The sequence below is a fragment of the Cetorhinus maximus genome, chromosome 4 (genome assembly GCF_964194155.1).
Source record: "Cetorhinus maximus chromosome 4, sCetMax3.hap1.1, whole genome shotgun sequence".
NCBI classification, from domain to species: Eukaryota; Metazoa; Chordata; class Chondrichthyes; order Lamniformes; family Cetorhinidae; genus Cetorhinus; species Cetorhinus maximus.
This window is the reverse complement of record NC_135882.1, coordinates 163680580-163701635: the sequence shown is the minus strand read 5'-3', so window position 1 is coordinate 163701635 and position 21056 is coordinate 163680580. Positions and strand designations below refer to the sequence as shown.

At 41.9% G+C, this 21056-nt stretch overlaps 1 protein-coding gene across 3 annotated transcripts in view; it reads left to right on the top strand.

The window, feature by feature from the left end:
* Nucleotides 1-21056, top strand: part of ldlrad4a (low density lipoprotein receptor class A domain containing 4a) — a 457749-nt gene that overhangs the window by 145191 nt on the left and 291502 nt on the right. For all 3 annotated transcript variants that reach the window (XM_078541086.1, XM_078541082.1, XM_078541084.1), the window contains one exon: nucleotides 18409-18549. Coding sequence is in view for 2 of the 3 variants with exons in the window: in XM_078541082.1 (XP_078397208.1) it covers nucleotides 18409-18549 (141 nt within the window). In the remaining variant the exon portion in view is untranslated. The remainder of the gene's footprint in view (nucleotides 1-18408; nucleotides 18550-21056) is intronic.

Sequence of the window (21056 nt, the reverse complement as noted above, 5' to 3'; positions counted from 1 at the left end):
CCTCTTGACATTCAATGGTATTACCATCACTGAATCCCCCACAATCAACATCCTGGGGGTTACCATTGATCAGAAACTGAATTGGACTCGCCATTTAAATACTGTGGCTACAAGAGCAGGTCAGAAGCTAGGAATCCTGTGACAAGTAACTCACTTCCTGACTCCCCAAAGCCTGTCCACCATCTACAAGACACAAGTCAGGAATGTGATGGAATACTCCCCACTTGCCTGGATGAGTGTAGCTCCCACAACACTCAAGAAGCTTGACACTGTCCAGGACAAAGCAGCCCACTTGATTGGCACAACATCCACAAACATTCACTCCCACCACCACCACCGATGCACAGTGGCAGCAGTGTGTACCATCTACAAGATACACTGTAGGAATTCACCAAGGCTCCTTAGACAGCACCTTCTAAACCCACGACCACTACCATCTAGAAGGTCAAGGGCAGCAGATAGGTGGCAACATCACCACCTGGCAGTTCCCCTTCAAGCCACTCACCATCCTGACTTGGAAATATATCGCCATTCCTTCACTGTTGCGAGGTTAAAATCCTGGAACTCCCTCCCTAACAGCACTGTGGGTATACCTACACCACATGGACTGCAGCAGTTCAAGAAGGCAGCTCCCCACCACCTTCTCAAGGGCAACTAGGGACGGACAATAAATGCTGGCCCGACCAGCAAAGCCCACATCCCAGGAATGAATAAAAAAAAAGTAATAGTGAGATGTGAATAATTTTCTGGTGTTTGTGCTGAGATCTCTCCGACCTTTTTGTCCGGTGTAATATAGTTCATTTTTCCTTGTTTAATAAATATTTAATTCTTTGTTATAAGTTCATTGGTAAACTCCTATGAATTTGTTCAGTAACTTCTGTCCACGGCATCTGAAAAAAAAAGTTAGGATCTATCAAGCCAGTTTTTACTCTGGGATCTGACTTGTCTAGCTTGTTCAGTATTAACATCAGCTGGGATCGTAACAATATGCAAGATATTTAAGCCAAGGAAAATCTGGAGTTTTGCTGACTAAATTTCAAGAGTACGATGAGAAATAGGTTGAAACAAGTAAGAGGCAAATTTCAGACCGAAGAAAATTATTATTCTTGCAAAGAATAATCAATCTATAGAATGGCCTTCCAGATAAACTAATGGAAGCGAAAACCCCAGAAGCATTTAAGAAATAGTTAGATAACTCAGTGGGGCATCTTGGGATTTTGCTGAGTGGACAAAGAACTAGCTCTGGCTCTAAACCAGAGGACACAGTCTCAGATTAAGGGGAAGGCCGTTTAAAACCGAGATGATGAGGAATTTCTTCACTCAGAAAGTGGTGAATCTTTGGAATTCCCTACCTCAGAAGGCTATGGAAGCTCAATCGTTAAGCATGTTCAAGACACAAATCTATAGATTTCTGGGTATTAATGATATCAAGGGATATGGCGATAGTGCAGGAAAATGGCATTGAGGTAGATGGTCAGCCATGATGTAATTGAATGGCAGAGCAGGCTCAGCTGGCCTACTCCTGTTCCTTTGTCCCTATGTTCCTATGACAAATTGACCTATTTCAAACCTTGATTTTTTCGTGGTCTTGTGAAATGAATGGCAAGGCAGAGAGGGAGATTAGGTGGGTTGACTGAAAGCTGGGTTGAAAAGTAGGATTTTGAAGAGGTTTTTAAAGGAGGGCAGAGAATTAGAAAGGTGCAGAGGTGAGTACCAGGAGTGGTGCCAAGGTGGCTAAAGACTTTGCCACCAATGACAGAGTAAAGGGTCGGGATAGAAAGAAGACACCAAGGCCAGAATCGGAGCACTCAGGATTTGGATATGCAGTTCCTGCCATGATATCGCTGCAACGTTAACATTACAGTAGCTCAGTATTCAGATTTGCTATTAATGTAGCAAATGTACTGAAATAGAGCAGGGTCATCTGAGACCTCAAGAGGTGGTGGTCTCTGCCCTTTTGCAATTGCCCCAGGTAAAGGTCAATGCTCAAGGCTACGAGCCATGGCCAATTGCAAAACCAGCAAATTTTCAGTGGTGATGGTGGAAGAGCAAAAAAAATTGAAGAATTGCATTTACACGACCACTAGTCATCTCAGAGCACTTTACAGCCAGTAAAGTACTTTTGAAGTGTAATCACCATTGTAATGTTAGAAATGTGGCAGCCAATATGCGCTCAGAAAACTCCCACAAACAACAATGTGACCATGACCAGGTAATCTGTTTTTTGTGATGTTGATTGAGGGATAAATATTGGCCAGGACACCGGGAATAATTCTCCTGGTGGTCATCAATATAGTGCCATGGGATCTTTTGCATCTACCCAAGCAGACAGATGGAGTCTTGGTTTAACGTCTCATCTGAAAGATCTTACCTCCAACATTGCAGCACTCTCTCAGCTGAAGTATCAGGCTTGTTTTTTGTGCATTAATGTGATAATAGCTTGCTCAGCAGATTTGCTATTAATACAGTAAATCTATTGAAACACAAGGTCATTTAAGGGAGGTGGTTGTCTCCGCACTTTTGCGAGTCATCCCCAGGCCCAGGGCCAAGGTTCTATGCTTAGGTTTAGAAGCCATGGCCAGTAACGAAAACAGAAAATTTTCAGTGGTAATGGTGGAAGAGCTAGAACCTTGAGGGACAACGGCTGCTTACAGGTGGAGGATCCATCAGAAAGTGGACTTGTGTTTCCTTAACAGCACACTTGAGGGAAACCAGTTCATGTATTCTCCTCCCTCGTCAGATTGCTCATGGCTCACTGAAATTGGACCATGAGGCATGGAGAAATGAGTAGAGGACCTGCCCTTAGGCAGATCACTAGTGCTGAAAAACATGAATGATGGGAAATAAACATACTATGAACGTTCTTGATGTGTGAACTCAAGGTATAATTTGCCATACCATCTGACAAGGCTTGCTTAAGATGCAAGTTACATTGATTTTTTTTTCCCCCAGAATAATATTGTTCTAAGTATTGTTGCTCTATCTCCTGTGGTGGATTTGTAATATTGGCTTAAGTTTGCAAGTGTTTTATTTACTTGTTTATTCTTTCATTCTCCATTTTCCAAACATTGTATTTCTTTGTTAATTGCACTATTCTTAAATGTTTCTTCCCCCCTAAGTAATCTAGGCAGGTGCTTCAATACAACAATGAGGGAGTAGTGCAATGTTAGAGATGGTATTTGGAGAAATGCCTTTGTGCACAGCTGTCTGTTGGGTACTGTGGCTTGCCATAGTCATGTGATCTCTGATTTCATTCATTTGTGAGTAAAGGATTGGGGCAGAAGCCATTTTACCCACAACATGGACATGGTGTCAGGAGTGTGCAGCTGAAATTGAGTGGATTTTGATAGCTGGGAGAGAGAGCTAGTCATTGTAAGAAATAGCAGAGAATAATTAAAACTTCAGTCTGCAACTTTGTACAGAGCTTTGGCTATTGGGTGAATAATATGGCTTTGAATATTCCAGTACCGCTCCTATGGAGATGAAGGCAGATTTAAGAATGAATTGGAAATCCTTTCAGTCTCAATGACAGAACTATGAAATTGCCACAGAATTAAATAAGAAGCCTTAACAAATAAGAGTAGCAGTTCTGTTATCAGTGCTTGAGAAAGAGTGCTACAAGATGTATTGCACCCTAGACCTCATTGAAGAGCATAAAAGCCAATCTTGTAAAATTTTGGAGGCCTTGAAGACCCAATTTGAACCCTCTACTAATGTTGTTTATGAATGCTACGTGCTCAACACCAGAGCTCAGGAAGAAGAGGGAATATTGATTAATATGTGACTACACTAAGATGTCCAGCTGAATCTTGAGAGTTTGAGCAACTGAAGGATGATCTGATCAGAGATAGGATTGTCTTAGGAATAAGAGATCTTGTGATGAGAGCACATCAGTAAGAGAAGAGAAACTTACTCAAGAAAGCTGTTGACATCTGCAGAAGTTCTGAAGTGGTCAATCATCAGCTGAAGAGTATTAATGGGATAACTGAAGAGGCTTTGCACCATGTGGAGATGCAGTTCAGGCCTTCCAAGCATAAGACAATGGAGAAAAGGAAGAACTACAAGAAGGCCGGCAGAAAGATCAAGGCCAGAGTAATAGATGTAAATATTGTAGAGGATACCACACAGGGAAAGGAAACATGTCTAGTATGGGGAAAGCAATGCTCTAACCGCAAGAAGAATCGCTTTGCACGCAAGCATTTTGCTGGAAAGAAGAAGAGCAAGCCTATAAAGATGATGACTGGAGAGATGTTGAACGGAAACTCTGATGAATCACTCTACACCCCAGAACAGGTTGGCACCATCAAGCTGCAAGGTAAAAAATGGTTTATGGTTTGGTATTGGAATGATGACTGCAGAAGCAGAGCATCATGTTAATGTGAAGTGTCAGATGGACATTGGCGCTACGTGCAATATCATGAAGTTCAAAGACCTGTGTGAAGTTGCTCAGCTGGTGACCTGAAAATAAGGCTGTCGAAGCTAAAGTTGAAACTATATGATTGAACAATGCTCAGTCCAAGAAGGCAAGCTAAGCTGAGAGCCCAATACAATGGGAAGAGAGAAGATCTACAGATCCTGATAAAAGCAAAATACTGCGGATGCTGGAAATCTAGAACAAAAATACCTGGAAAAACTCAGCAGGTCTGACAGCATCTGTGGAGAGGGATACAGTTGACGTTTTGAGTCTGTATGACCCTTCATCAGAACAAAGACATATAGAAATGAGATGAAATATATGCTGGGAGAAGGGGGTGGGACAGGAGAGCTCGATAGAGGGCCAGTGATAGGTGGAGGCCAAGAAGAGATTGCCAAAGATGTCATAGACAAAAGGACAAAGGAGTGTTGATGGTGGTGATATTATCTAAAAGATGTGCTAATGGGGACATTAAGGGAAGCAAGCTAGTGGCAGATGGCCCTAGTGCGGGTGGGGGGGAGGGATCTAAATGGGCTAATAGGTGGAGATGAAACAATAGATCGAAATAAATTTAAAAATAGGAGGGAAAAGAAAAAAATATAGTGTAAAAAAAAGATGATAAATTATTGGAAAAAAGGGGATCGGAAAGTGGGTGGGGATGGAGGAGAGAGTTCATGATCTGAAGTTGTTGAACTCAATATTATGTCTGGGAGGCTGCAAAGTGTCTAGTCGGAAGATGAGGTTCTGTTCCTCCAGTTTGCATTGAGCTTCACTGGAACATTGCAGCAGGCCAAGGACGGACACGTGGGCATGAGAGCAGGGTGGAGTGTTGAAATGGCAAGCGACAGGGAGGTCTGGGTCATGCTTGCGGACAGACTGAAGGTGTTCCATAAAGCGGTCACCCAGTCTGCGTTTGGTCTCTCCAATGTAGAGGAGACCACATTGGGAGCAGAGAATGCAGTAGACTAAATCGAGGGAAGTGCAAGTGAAATGCTGCTTCACTTGAAAGGAGTGTTTGGGCCCTTGGACGCTAAGGAGGGGGGTAGTAAAGGAGCAGGTGGTCCGCCTTCTGCGGTTGCATGGGAAGGTGCCGTGGGAGGGGCTGGAGGTGTAGGGGGTGATGGAGGAGTGGACCAGGGTGTCCCGGAGGGAACGATCCCTGCGGGAAGCCACCAGGGCATGAAGGGAAGATGTGTTTGGTAGTGGCATCATGCTGGAGTTGGTGGAAATGGCGGAGGATGATGCTTTGAATGCGGAGGCTGGTGGGGTGATAAGTGAGGACAAGGGGGACCCTATCATAGTTCTGGGAGGGGGAGGAAGGTGTGAGGGCGGATCTACGGGAGATGGGCTGGACACGGTTGAGGGTCCTGTCAACTACCGTGGGTGGAAAACCTCGGTTAGTGAAGAAGGAAGACATGTCAGAGGAACTGTTTTGGAAAGTGGCATCATCAGAACTGATGCGACGGAGGTGAAGGAACTGAGAGAATGGGATGGAGTCCTTACAGGAAGCGGGGTGTGAGGAGCTGTAGTCGAGGTAGCTGTGGGAGTCCGTAGGCTTGTCATGAATATTGGTGGACAGTCTATCACCAGATATTGAGACTGAGAGGTCAAGGAAGGGAAGGGAAGTGTCAGTGATGGGGCACGTGAAAATGATGGAGGGGTGGAAATTGGAAGCAAAATTAATAAATTTTTCCAGATCCAGACGAGAGCGTGAAGCGGCACCGAAGCAGTCATCGATGTACTGGAAAAAGAGTTGTGGGAGGAGGCCGGAGTAGGACTGGAACAAGGAATGTTCCACATACCCCACCAAGAGACAGGCATAACTGGGGTCCATGCGGGTACCCATAGCCAGACCTTTTATTTGGAGGAAGTGAGAGGAGTTGAAGGAGAAATTGTTCAGTGAGAGAACAAGTTCAGCCAGACGGAGGAGAGTCGTGGTGGATGGGGATTGTTCGGGCCTCTTTTCGAGGAAGAAGTGGAGAGCCCTCAGACCATCCCGGTGGGGGATGGAAGTGTAGAGGGATTGGACATCCATGGTGAAGAGGAGGCGGTTGTGGCCAGGGAACTGGAAATTGTTGATATGATGTAGGGCGTCAGAGGAATCGCGGATGTAGGTGGGAAGAGACGGGACAAGGAGAGAGAGAATGGAGTCAAGATAGCAAGAAATGAGTTCCGTGGAGCAGGAACAGGCTGACACGATCGGTCTGCCGGGACAGTCCTGTTTGTGGATTTTAGGTAGGAGGTAGAAGTCTGAGGTTGGGAGACTGTGAGTTTGGAAATGTGGAAGGAAGATCTCCAGAGGAAATGTGCTCAGTGACAGTCCTGGAAACAATGGCTTGATGTTCAGTGGTGGGGTCATGGTCCAGGGGGAGGTAGGAGGAAGTGTCTGCGAGTTGACGCTCAGCCTCTGTGAGGTAGAGGTCAGTGCGCCAGACAACAACAGCACCACCCTTGTCAACGGGTTTGATGACAATGTCAGGGTTGGACCTGAGAGAACAGAGTGCGGCAAGTTCATAAAGAGACAGGTTAGAGTGGGTGAGAGGAGCAGAGAAACTGAGATGACTGATGTCACACCGACAGTTCTCATTGAAAAGATCAAGAGCAGGTAAAAATCCAGAGGGAAGGGTCCAGGTGGAGGGAGAATATTGGAGGCGGGTAAAAGGATCCGTTGAACGGGGAGAGGACTCCTACCCAAAGAAGTGAGCACGGAGACGAAGGCGGCGGAAGATGAGTTCAGCATTGTGCCGAGCCCGAAATTCGTTGAGGTGAGGGCGTAAGGGTATGAAACTAAGTCCTTTGCCGAGCACTGAACGTTCAGCATCAGAGAGGGGAAGGTCAGAGGGTATCACCCTCTGCCATTTCCGCCAACTCCAGCATGATGCCACCACCAAACATATCTTCCCTTCACCCCCCTGGCGGCTTTCCGCAGGGATCGTTCCCATTAGCACATCTTTTAGATAATATCAACACCCCTTTGTCCTTTTATCTATGACATCTTTGGCAGTCTCTTCTTGCCCTCCACCTATCATTGGCCCTTTATCGACATCTCCTGTCCCACCCTCTTCTACCAGCATATATTTAATCTCATTTCCGTATGTCTTAGTTCTGATGTAGGGTCACACGGACTCGAAACGTCAACTGTATCCCTCTCTGCAGATGCTGTCAGACCTGCTGAGTTTTTCCAGGTATTTTTGTTTTTGTTCTACAGATCCTGATAGTGGACACTAACCAAAATCTTCTCATCTCAGCTAAAACAAGTCAAAAGCTTAGACTGGTAACTGTCCATCTACCAGAAGAGATTTTTAGTGTTTCGCATGGCACCAAGCCATTGACTGCTGAACAGATCCTGACAAAGATGTTTTCACAGGTCTTGGATGTCTCCCTGGTGAATATCATGAAGTAAATGAGAGCCTGAGCCCAACTTAACATCTTCCGAGGAGAGTTTCAGCTGCCCTCAAGTCCAGTCTGAAAGACAAGATAGAGGACTTTGAACAGATGGGAGTAATCAATAAAGTGACAACTCCTTCAGGCAGTATTAGCAGTGTGGTAGTGAAAACACCTGGAAAGTTGGGAGTGTACTTAGATCCAACGGACATGAATAAAGCTTTGAAGAGATCCCACTACCCCATGCCAACCATTGAATAAATTTTGCTGCAACTTGCCAAGGCAAAGGTCTTTACCACCCTAGATGTGAAATATCTGCTGGCAAGTGAAGTTGGATGAAAGCAGCAGTTTTCTGACTATATTTTGGGAGATACAAATTTGGCATTTCTACTCGCTGGAAGAGTATCAACGCGGACGGCATGAGATAGTGATCTTCCAGGAGTGGAAGCAATTGTGGATGATCTGCTATTCTATGGATGCAGAGATACAATGGAAGAAGCCATCGCAGACCATGATCAGAATCTAGTGGAACTGCTATAAGTCATGCACTGACAGCAAAAGGACCTCACTCTGATCCTGATAAGGTGCATGCTGTAGCAAAGATGCAACAGCTGACGTATGTGAAGGCAGTTCATTGATTTGTAGGTTTTGTGAATGACCGAGCAAAGTTCCTGCCCAGTTTGTAAACTGAGTGTGATGACACCGCAAAGGATGTTCAGTGGTATTGGGGCACAGAACACGAAGCAACTTTCCCTCGTATCAAACAACTAGTGACAACAATGCCAGTGCTGAGGTACTCTGATGCCACCAACAAAGTCACCCTGTAGTCTGATGCCAGCAAAACAGGACTTGGAGAAACCCTCATGCAGCAAGGGCAACCAGTTGCATTTGCATCCAGAGTGTTAATGCAAACTGAACGCTATGCCCAGGTTGAGAAAGACTGTCTTTGCTTGTGAGCATTTTAATCATTACTGTTTGGAAGAGACAAAGTGATGGTAGAGTCTGATCACAAGTCACTTCAAAGCATCTTCCTCAAACCGCTTCTATCTGCTCCAAAGTGTCTGCAAAGGATGTTACTTTGTTTGCAGAGATATAATTTTGGAAGTGAAGTACAAGCAAGGGAAGCAGATGTACATTGCTTACATGCTGCTGAAACCCCTCTCCTTTTGAAGGAAGTTGATGATGCTAATACAAAGTGTGAAATCTTCTAGCGTCAACGAGAAGTAATGGTACAACATGCTCTGGAAGTCATCAACCCAGTGGCGACTTTGAATCTACCCGATGGGCGTCTTGCTGAGGCCAAGCAAACTGTGCAATGCGATGCAACTCTCCAAGTGCTACAGGAAGTAGTGATGAAAGGATGGCCTGAAACTATCAAGGACACATCTGTTGCTATAAGGGAGTATTGGGCATACAGTGATGAAGTGATTGCCCAAGATGGCATGTTGTACAAAGGAACTAGAACCGTCATCCCTAAGGATGTGAGAAAAGAAATGCTGAAGCACATCCATGCAAGCCATCAAGGGATTGAGGAAGGCAAGAGAAGTGGCCAAACATTAGCAATGAGATGAAGGACTACATCAACCAGTTGCAGTGCTTGTAATGCATATCAAGCTAAGCAAGCTAAAGAGCCACTCTTGACTCATGAGATCTCAGACAGACCATGGATGTGGCTTGGAGTAGACCTCTTCCCTCTCTTTGGAACTGACTATCTCGTCTCCGTCAACTACTATTCAGACAAGTTGACGTCAACGATTACCCGTGAGATCATAGAATGCCTGAAAGCGCACTTCAGTCAGTCGTCATGGCATTCCTGACATTGTGATGAGTGACAATAGCCCTGAGTTCATGAGTGAAGAATTCAGGCACTTCATGAATCATTGGGAAATTCAGTGCTACGCATCATGTCCACACTACCCCCAGTCAAATGGAAAGGACGAGGCAGTGGTGAAAATTGTGAAAGGAGTCATCAAAAAAATTGAGTAGATCCAGCATTGATGTATACAAGGTTATCTTAGAGTGGAGAAACACACCTGCTGAAGGCATAGAAAGTAGTCCATTCCAGCAACTAATATAACACCGCACCCAAACTACTCTTCCAATAGCTAAAAAACTATTGAAGCCAGAAGTAGTAACAGGATTGAGTGACAAATCAAACTGAAATGACAACCAAATTTCACTTTGATAAAGTGGCCAAATCATTGCCGGATTTGAGAGTTGGAGAGTCAGTCAGAGTGCAAACATTCAATGTACTCAACCAAAGTCAGTCCACTTGGCAACTTGGAACCTGTGTAAAGCAGTTGTCACCTCGATCATACATGGTGCAAGTGAACAACCAGACATATTGTCACAGCTACAGACACACACGTGCAACTGGAGATGTTGCTGCTTCACAGCAGACTGCTAATGAGGAAGAGTTGATTTCCCCAAACTGAACATCAGTCACAGAGGTCAGCTACTCCCCAGCAAATGCAACAAATCAGCAGCAGCACTTGTCACAGCATCAACATTCTCCAGAGAGGCAACCAGCAGACGTACGAACATACGAATTAGGAGCAGGAGTAGACCACTCGAACCTGCTCCGTCAGTCAACAAGATCATGGCTGATCTGATTATAACCTGAACTCCATGTTCCTGTTTACTCCTGATAGCCTTTCACCTCCTTGCTTATCAAAAATCTAATTACCTCTGCCTTAAAAATATTCAAAGACTCTGCTTCCACTGTCTTTTGAGGAAGAGAGTTCCAAAGACTCATGACCCTCTGAGAGAAAAAATTTCTTCTCATCTCTGTCCTAAATGGGCGACCCCTTACTTTTAAACAATGGCCCGAGTACTAGATGCTCCCACAAGAGGCAACATCCTTTCCACGTCAACCCTGTCAAGATCCCTCAGGATCTTATATATTTCAATCAAGTTGCCTCATATTCTAAACTCGAGCAGATACAAGCCTAGCCTGTCCAACCTTTCCTCATAAGACAACTTGCCCAATACAGGTATTAGTTTAGTAAACCGTCAGACACCAGACAAATGACCACTAACAACCCACACACGTACTATTAGCAGACCTGAACACTTTAAAGATTGTGTGCAATGCATGTGTAGGAACATCAGATTAGGAGTAGGCCATTCAATTCATCGAACCTGCTCCATGTTAGGAAATAGAAATAGTTTAGCTAAGTTATATTTGTATTTGTGTGTGTTAGGAATAAGGTATATCTTTAAGTTTAAGTTCAATTTGTATTATTTTCTTTTTGTGGGTTAAACCTGGGATCTAGTTTCATCTTTGAGTGGAGACAGCTGCTCTAAAGCTCTGTTTGTACACCTACATTTCTAATGAGATTTTTACAACTCTTGGAGAGTTAAAGCAAACAAGAGTAGGAAAAAAAACTGTGCTGTTGCCTCGTAACAGGGGTCCAGAGAGGGAGCCCCACTCACCCACATGCACAGACAGAAAAAAACTAAAAAGAAAACGGTTTGAGTTCATTTGGAAGCAGCTGCCAGAGATACTGGATGGCAGAGGGACAAGTAGCAATTCCAAAACTGGATTCCAGAAAGACTGGATACTGGGAGAGGAAACTGCAGTGAAAGCAGATTTCCCAATAGGACCGAAAGGTCCCAAGGCCAAGGAGTGAGACAGAAAGGAAGGGTCCCAAGAGGACCTTCTAGTCAAAGGAGGACAAGAGTCTGGAAAAGGTCCAGTTCTGTGGAAGTGACAGTAAGGAGCAGAGAGGAAGGCAGCAAGCTTCAAGCTTAAAGGGAGAAAGCTGCAGGAAGCAGATTTAAAGTGATATAGGCAGAAGGTCCAAGGGAGACAGCTGAAGGTCTGTAACTCTTTGCTATGGGCATGTGAAGCAGTGGTATACCGTTGAAGGCTGAGTCAGTGAGAGAGAGTGCATGGAAGGAAGCTTGAATACAGTGATCCACGGGAGAGGAGCATCAGAAGGGGAGTTTGCAACCCTGGAGGTGGACCCTTGCGGAAGGCATCTGAGAGAAAGCGTTGCTTGGGTGAAGTTCCCAAAGCGGGTTCTTCGAGAGTGGAGATTGGAAACTGGAAACCCTCATGTGAAAGACGGAGTTCAGTGAGATCGGTTGACTTGCGGTATGACAAACATCTGGAGGGAGTTGATAAAAGATTCATAGCGTCTGTTTGGGGTGACATCTGTCACTTGGTTTCAGAGTGTGGTGTGCCTGACCACAGAAAGCCTATTGGTTTACAAGAATTGTGTACTTACTGGGAACATAAAATAACTTTTGTAACTTGTGTTTCCTTACAAATCTGAACATATCTGTAAAGGTATTGGAGTGGGTGAAGGGGTATTGTATTAAAGTTCATCTTTTCTTGTTTAATAAATGTTTTATTCTTTTGTTAAAAGTTTATCAGCTAATTCCTGTGACTCTGTTCAGTAGCCACCCTCCACATATCTAAACAAAAAATAAATGTCAGGATCTATCAAGCTGGGTTCCATCCTGGGATCAGGCTTGTCCAATAGTAACCTCAGCTGGGATCATAAAGTGGGGGCTCGTCCAGGATTTTGAAACGTGGGCAGCGGGTGATTGGATGGGGAATAATAATTGGTTCCGGATTTATCATTATACGGTGGGATCTCTGGTGGGATTGGAACATTGGTGGGATCTGTGCATCCTTTCAACGAGTACATGGAGGCACAGAGATACTGTACGTAGGAATTGGAGTTGCTGTGAAGTATATGATATGGGTTGGAATTCGAAATGGCTTTGGAGGTTGCTATGGCTTTTTTGCAGATGGAAAATGTAACCACGATTGTTTCACAAAAATTAACCGAGTAAGCTGATGGAAATGGCGGATAAACTGGAGTTAGGATTCCCTGAAGGGGCAAGGAAAGTGGACATAGTTGAGGTAATAGCGCAGCATTTGAAACTGGAAGGGATAACAGAGAGACCATGTTCTCCATGGGCTGAGTCAATTGAATTAGCTAAGATTCAGTTGCAAATGAAAAAACTTGAATTGGAGATGGAAGAAAAAGAAAAGGAAAGATAAAGGGACAAAAAGCAATAAGAAAGAGCATTTAGGTAGCTGTAACTGGAATTTCAGGCAAGGGAGAAGGATAAAAAAAGAGAGGCAAAGGAGAGAGAGGAGGAACGAGAAAGGGAATACCGGTTTAAAAGGCTGGACCTTAAAAAAGAGGCCTCAGATGCTGAGGAAGGTTCTGATGATGAAAAAGCCTTCAACCCAAAGCCTAGTGGAGAGATGTTTAAATTTGTGCAAGCCCTTCCAAAGTTTGAGGAAAGGGATGTAGAGGCATTTTTTATTCTGTTTGAGTAGGTGGCTAAGCTGACCAAAAGAAATCTGGACATTGCTCTTACAGAGTAGGTTGGTGGGTAGAGCTCATGGGGTTTATAATTCACTTTCAGAAGTTTCTGTGGAGTATGATGCAGTGAAAAAGGCCATTCCTAGTGCATATGAGTTGGTCCCTGAGGCATACAGGCAAAAATTTTGGAATATAAGAAAACAGCCTGGGCAGACCTATATTAAATTTGAGAGTGTAAAGCAAAGTAATTTTGACTGTTGGATACAGGCATTAAAAGTAGAGACAACATATGAAGCACTTAGGGAAATAATTCTTTTGGAAGAATTTAAAGATTCACTTCCTCTTGTCGTAAGAACCCATGTTGAAGACCAGAGAGTTAAAACAGCTAGACAGGCAGAGGCTGACGATTTTAAGCTGGTCCATAGATCTAAACCCTTTTTTCATCATCCCCACAAACCCGTGAAGGATAGAAGGTGGGAAGGTCAAAGGAAGGCAAGTAGCCAGGGAAGAGAAGGGACAGTTGGCAATTCCAGAAAATTCCTCACCAGACCAAAAAAGAGGGGGTTGAGGGTGGTAGCGACACTCGGAGGCTTAAGTAACAAGGTGGGTCATGTTCGGGCAAATTGCTAGAATTTAAATGGTATAACTATTGCGGGACTAGGAACGCCTAAAGAATCCTCAGGAAAAGTTGCATCAGAAAAGGAAATGGTTCTTAAAACTGTAGCAGTAGCACAGGTGAAACGTGTTCCCTCATGACCTACTGGAAGGGGGATATGGTTCAGGATTGTCCAAAGAATTCTTCTTTGATTACTGGTGAAGGAAGTCAGGCTATTCTGGATGTTTTATTTAGGAGAGAGAAGTGTTCCCTTACCTTGAGCGATACTTGGGCAGTTCAGTCATTGATGGTGGCTGATGATACAATTTGTGTTCTGGATAGTTTTATGAAAGAAAAAGTATTAATAAGGGTTATTAATGGAATTTATGAACCTGTTTCTTTGTGTAAAATCAACTTACAAAGTCGCTTTATAAACGGAATTGTTACGGTAGGAATTATTCCTAAATCACCTATTGAAGGGGTGGATTTTATTCTGTGTAATGATTTGGCTAATGGAGACAGTAATGTGGCAATGATTGTATTGCAGCAGGCAGTTGATCATGCTGATCTAAAACTACTGTGGCCAAAAATGAAACACATTGCCGATAACAAACAATTGAAGGAAAACCTAATTAACGTAGAAAACCAACTTTTATGCGTAAATGCATAGTTTGCTAATGAAAGAAGAGAATTGGTGAGAACAATTGAGAATCAGTCACAGAAAGTAAAACACTTGACTGAGGGCTTAAAATGTCTAAATGTTAGTAGAAGTAAATTTAACAAAGGTCAATCTTCAGTTAAAGCTTGATGAACTTCAAGCATCAGTAGTCTCCATGAAAAATCGTGGAAAATGCCTTGAAGAAGAAAAGGAATTATTGGTAAATCAGAATAATTGGTTGAATGCAGAATTAAAAACCAAAACTGATGAACTGTTAGAACTTTGTTGAGAAAGAGTAATGAGATTCTTGAACTTCAGTGCAAACTGGAGAAAATGAAGGGAAAGATGTGTGGTATGGAGTATCACAGCTCCAAAGTTGTTCCTGTGAATAAAAACTCTTTGCTGAATTGCGGTCCAGTTGAACAAAATAACTGATCCAAGTAACATTGCTGATATATCAACTTCAGTAATGGTCAATATGACAGCAACTAAAGTGCCTGTTAAATTGGAAATTAAGAATTGTCAACAAAAAGGACTGAAATCCAGATAATACATATCACTGGACGAGAGAATCTGTTTGTAAATGTGTTATCAAGAGTTTGAAGCTTAAAGGGAAGATTGGATATTTTAAAACCTGGACATTGAACTGGAATGATTTCTGCTGACACCAAGGATTTGACTATATATATTATGTCAATGTATGCAGCTGGTAGTGTAAATATATAGTTAAGTATAGGAGATAGTGTAAAATGGGTTATTAAATATGAAGCTGGTTTTTAGAATTATGCCGGTTCATTTTTCGATAAGGAAGGGGTTGTCATGAAGAGATTAATGTCTATAATGTTATTGGAAATTATTTTTAAAAATAGAGTTTAGTGGTGTCTGTGCCTATGTGTCTGTGTCTTAATTGGATTAAAGCCAGCTGGTCTAGAGGCTTTTATGTATAGAAATAAGTGGGTTTGAAATGGTAATTAGATAAGCATGGGGAAGTTTAGAAACATAGGTGTCAAGGGGGTACTTTTGCATTTGTTGAATAAACCATTCAAGACTGTGGGTAAAATTTTGCACCTAGCTAGAAGATGCTAAGCAATGTGTTTATTTTTTCAGTTTGCTAATAAAATTGGTGGAATCAAAGGATGTTATTGTTAGAAGATGTAAAATTAAAAACCTAGTAATAAAATGGAAAATTTACATTCAAAGAGAAAGATATGTGTAAAGGAGAAAGGAGATTGTGTGTAAGGCAGAGACATTTAAGATCTAACCAACCTGTATACCTCCAACTATGTCTGCAAGGAACCAACTTGCAAGGAACCTCATTTTGAATTTGTAAATTCAAATGTGCTTTGCTTGGGGTCTTTTTAAATCTGAGTTTTACTGTTGCCTTAATGGGTGTAACTGGGAGTCCGATTAATCAGGGGATTTTTGTAGTTATTATAAAAGTAATTTTGTAGACATATGTATGTGTTACAATTTTTCTTGTATTAATAAATGTTTAATTTATTTTTATAAAAACCTCTTGAGACTCAGTGGTCTTATTACTACTGAATTCAAGGCCTGCATCTTGAAACATACAAATTGCAATAATGGGTTATGACAGTTGTTTCAAGTTTCCCTCTGGGATTTGAGCAACCCAGCCTTTACCATCAGCTGTGTCATACTATCTACCCTCCCTTTCTTTATCAGTTTCTTGGTCCTCCTTTGCTGTATTCTAAATTCCTCCCAATCCTCAGATTTACTACTATTTCTGGCAACTTTGAAAGCTTTTTGTTTGAATCTAATACAATCCTTAACTTCCTTTGTTAGCCATGGTTGACTGACTTTTCCTTTTGGGTTTTTGTGCCTTGAAGGAATGTATAATTGCTGTAAAGTATTTAATAATTCTTTAAAGACTATCATTGCCAGTGTACCATCATACATTTTAATGTATTTTCCCAATCTACCTTAGCCAATGTGCCCCTCATACCTTCATAACTTCCTTTGTTCAAATTTAACACTCTGGCTTTAGATTGAACTACTTCGCTTTCAAATATAATGTAAAATTCTATCATATTATGGTCATTCAGCCCTAAAGGTTCTTTTGCAACAAGATGATTAGTTAGCCCTTTCTTGACACATAGTACTACATCTAAAATAGCCCGTTCTCTAGTTGGTTCCTCACCATACTGCTCTAGAAAACCATCCCTAACACTCTCCAGAAACTTGTCCTCCACAGCATTAGCGCTCATTCAGTTTACTGAGCCCATATGCAGATTGAAGTCACCCATGATTACTGTATTACCCATGCTACATGCTTCTCTAATCTCCTGATTAATACCATGCCCCACATTACCACTACTGTTTGGTGGCCTATAAACAACTCCTACCAATGTTTGCTGTCCCTTGCCGTTTCTTAGCTCCACCCAAACAAATTCCACGTTTTGTTCTTCCAATCTGAGATCCTCCCTTACTCATATACTGATCCCATCCCTTATTATCAGCACAACACCACCCCCTTTTCCTTTTTGCCTGTCTTTCCTAAACATTGAATACCTTTGAATATTCAGTTCCCTCTTGGTCATCCTGTAGCCATGTTTATGTAATGGCAATTAGATTGTCACCATTTACTTCTATTTGTGCCTTTAATCATATATTTTGTTGTGAATACTGTGTACATTTAGGTAGAGTGTCTTTAAGTTTTTAGCGTTTTCCACATTTTAAGCCTAGTTGATGCACGCCTTTGTTTCGCCTGCCTTCTAATTTTGCTTGCTACTTTTCTATTTCCTGTTATCAGTTTTACTTTCTTCAAGTTTGAGCTACCCCTCAGGTTCCCATTCCCCTGCCAAGCTCATTTGAACCCTCCCAATCAGCACTAGCAAATCTCCCTGTAAGGATATTGGCCCCGATCCTGTTATGGTGTAACCTGTCCATCTTGTACAGGTCTCACTGTTCGAGAATCAGTCCCAATGCCTCAGAAACCTGATGCCCTCCCTCCTACACCAACTATCCAGCCATGTGTTCCATCATTCAACCCACCTATTCCTGTGCTCACCAGCACTTGCTGTAGAAACAGATGAAAGTGAGACAGACTGAAATGAACAGTTTTCTGTCGCATATGATGACTTTCTTTATAGACTATGTATGTGGATAACCTGCAACTGCAAATGATAGTGTATGCAATGTGCTTTTTTCTTTTTATGAAAAGGTGGCTATTTGGAGAAATGCCTTTGTGCACGGTTGCCTTTTGGGTAATGTGACTTCCTATAGTAAGGACCTCTCATGTCATTCCTTTATGAGCAAAAGATTGAGGCAAAAGCCATTTTACCCACCACATGGAACAGATGGTGTCTTCCACGTGAGATATTTAAGCAAAGCCCCATGTTGCCTGATAAGCTATAGGTGGACATAAACGATCTAATACCACCATTTAAAGACCGCCAAGGAGTTCGCCAGGTATCCTGGCCAACATTTCTTCCTGAGCCAAGCTGACTGAGAATAGATTAACCGGTTATTGATTTAATTTCTGGCCCTTGTAAGCTTTAATGACAGTTATAGTCTTTGAATACAGAATTAAATTCCATTAGGTACTTGGAGCGCACTGATGACCCCCATCACATCTCAGCAGTACTCCTTGGTCGGGATTTGTGAGGCAGGTTAAGTGTCTGTCCACATAAATAAGATTTTTGTTTATTTGTGAATAAACCAGGGAGTGATCTGAATGCAAAGTGGAAGAAATTTGTCACCTTTTATTATGAGATAAGAAAGAGAAAGAAGAACATCGTCATTTCTTTTTGTTGGACTTTCCTGCCCACAAATTTCCTGATGTGGTTACCTATATAACTAACTGCATTTCAAATGAGCAGAAGTGTATTAACTACCGTAACTGTAATTGATTATTGAAAAGATCACAATAGTAACTTGTGATTTAAATTATTTTGTAGTATTTCACTGCAAAACTTCAAAGTTTTAAATGTTTAAAAATGCTGAAATTGAAAATTTCTGTAATTCTTTTCAATAGTGACACTTGAAAGTTGAGGACTAAATACTTTAATGAATGATGTGTGCCAGTAAATAATGACATGCTCTTTTACAGAGTGCAAATTCCACTGCACCAATGACAGATGTTTGAAATTTGGAAACTTGATTTGCAACCAACTAAATGATTGTGGAGATAACAGTGATGAAGAAAACTGCCCGCTAGTAACCGAGCATCCACCTCCAACAATCTTTAACTGTAAGTGTTGAATTTAGCTCCTATCATATATTACTGCCATTGGACAGTTGGAGAAATAAGAATATGTTTTGTTTTTATTGTCACTGACATCACTTTGCTGGAAGATGAAATGCGCAGCATGCAGTATTATTTGTGGCTTTAATGAATTTGTTTTGAGACCCGTGTATTTACTGCATTAACAGGTATTGTACCATACTGATGCTTTGAACTAGGTGAAATGTTTTTGAAATGCTGGAAATAGCAGTTAAACCAGAATTGTCAATAGGACAGACAATAGAGTACATCTAGCACTGGTCTTGACATGCCGGCAAGTGGCATTTGTTGCAGATGGAAATATGAATTACCTTTAGCTCTTTGTTCTTGAGACTCATATGAAACCTGTGATTTGCTCTTGATATTGAACTTGACTGTTTACAACAATTTAGCTAGCTAAAATTCAGAAGGATTGAAAGCTTCAAAAAAAATTAACCTGGGCCATGAACCTACCTGAAGCAGTATTCCTGATTTAAAGCAGAACTATCTTTATGAAGATTTTTGGAAAAATGCTTTCCACGTATAAATACACTGCATGGTGAGGAAAAATATTCAAGTTTGATCTGGATGCCTGCATATGGTAGAATTAGGGCACTTCACATCCTCCCAAAACAAAGTGTTTGCATCATTATTTTTCATGAATACTAATGGAAAATAATCAGGAAAGATGTTGAAATCACTTTTTTTTTAAAAAATGCAACTATATCACTGTTTCCAATCTTATACATTGTTAAAGTATCTTATTACGTTGATAATGAGCCATTTCTATTTTATCAGTGTCAGAACAGTTTTATGATTATGTCACACACATCACTATTATCACTCTTGGATTCTGTCTTTGCTCCAGCATTACAAAAATATCCCAAGAATTGAGTATTAATGGACCCCCTCTATAGTAAATGTCTATTAAGTTCCTTTGAAAGAACTGTTTTTCAACATGTGCTGTTCCTGTAATGTAAAGTTAGGTCCATGCCACCATATGAGATTTGCCAATTCTTCTTTGGCAGGACTCGGGTGGCAGGGTGGGGTTGGTAATGTGGAGTGGTGACCCCTGCTCTTGCTTGTTAAAAGAGCTTTGATAAGTTGAACAGCATAGTGCTCAAAGGCAATAATTTATCTTGCACCTTTAAGGTTGTGTGCAGTAGATGTTATGATATATTTATTGTAATAAAGTCATGCAGCACAGAAGTAGACCATATTGCCCAAGTGTGTGCTGATCTCTTTCTCCAAGATCTATGTCCTGTCACTCTCCTGTTTGCTCCATGAGTATTAAATATTCCACTTCTCAAGCAAGTACCTAAATCTCATAGTACTTATGGGTTGGTTCTGCTTCGGCAATTGTTTGTTGTAATGAATTCAGTATTGCTGAAAAAAAAAGATTTTTTTGTCAAAGCTTTTTGCCTTGCATTCATCAGGACAATTCACAAAAAAATACTGATGTCAGGGGAAATAACATACTGTATGAGAAGAGAGTGCTAATTGTTTGTTTGGCAAGTGGACTCTGATTGGTAGAGGCATTGTCATGGAGAATGCACTAGTTGATGGTGACTGACCGTTAACTGCCAAGCATTGTTTGAAATGCAAACCAGGCAGCTTGACTCTGATTGGTCAAGACATTGCCCTGGGGAATGAACCAGCGAATGGCTATCGCTTATTTTATTTAGTTGATACAGGCGCAACAGGTGTACATGTTCTTTCTGTCTTAAAGAACAGGGCTCTGTGTATTAATGTATGTAGCCTCCAGTACATGTAAATGTGGCACACTCTGAGCCCAACTGACAATCTTAAATTGGTTGTCAGCGTAATTCTGAGCACACTGAGAATTATTTAGCAAATGTTGTCCAATCACGGAATCACATCTAATGTTGGACACTATGTTTTGAGTTTTGCAAGCACGGGCTGGTTGAGTAGGGTCCATATCTTGCCCATTGTGAACAGCAGAAGGGACATGCTGTTTGATATGATCCGCCAATCTTCGGGAGGTATGGCCTACATACCTAGCACCACACTGGCACTGAAATTGATATACCACATTACTCATTTGTGTGATAGGCAGAACGTCTTTTTGGCTTGACAGCAGTATCCTGTTGGTGGCGAATACCACTTATGTTGCTACTGCATAGTAGCAGCGTGAAATAGCTAGCTTTACCTGTTGCTCAATTTTTTGAGATACCTTGCCCTTCCAAGGTAATCTGAGGTAGACTGGGCACTTTTCTGATCCGAAAGTGATGGCCTTGGACCCATTCAGATCATTTCACACTGTATATTGCGCAAACTCATAAGGGTAGCTATTTCACGTTGCTACTATGCAGCAGCAACCCGAGTGGTGTTCACCACTAACAGGATGCTGCTGTCAAGCTGAAAAGATGTCCTGCCTATCATACAAATGAGTAATGTGGTATATGAATTTTAGTGCCAGTGTGATGCTAGGTGTGTAGGCTGTAGGTTCCAACTACTGGCAGATCATATTAAAC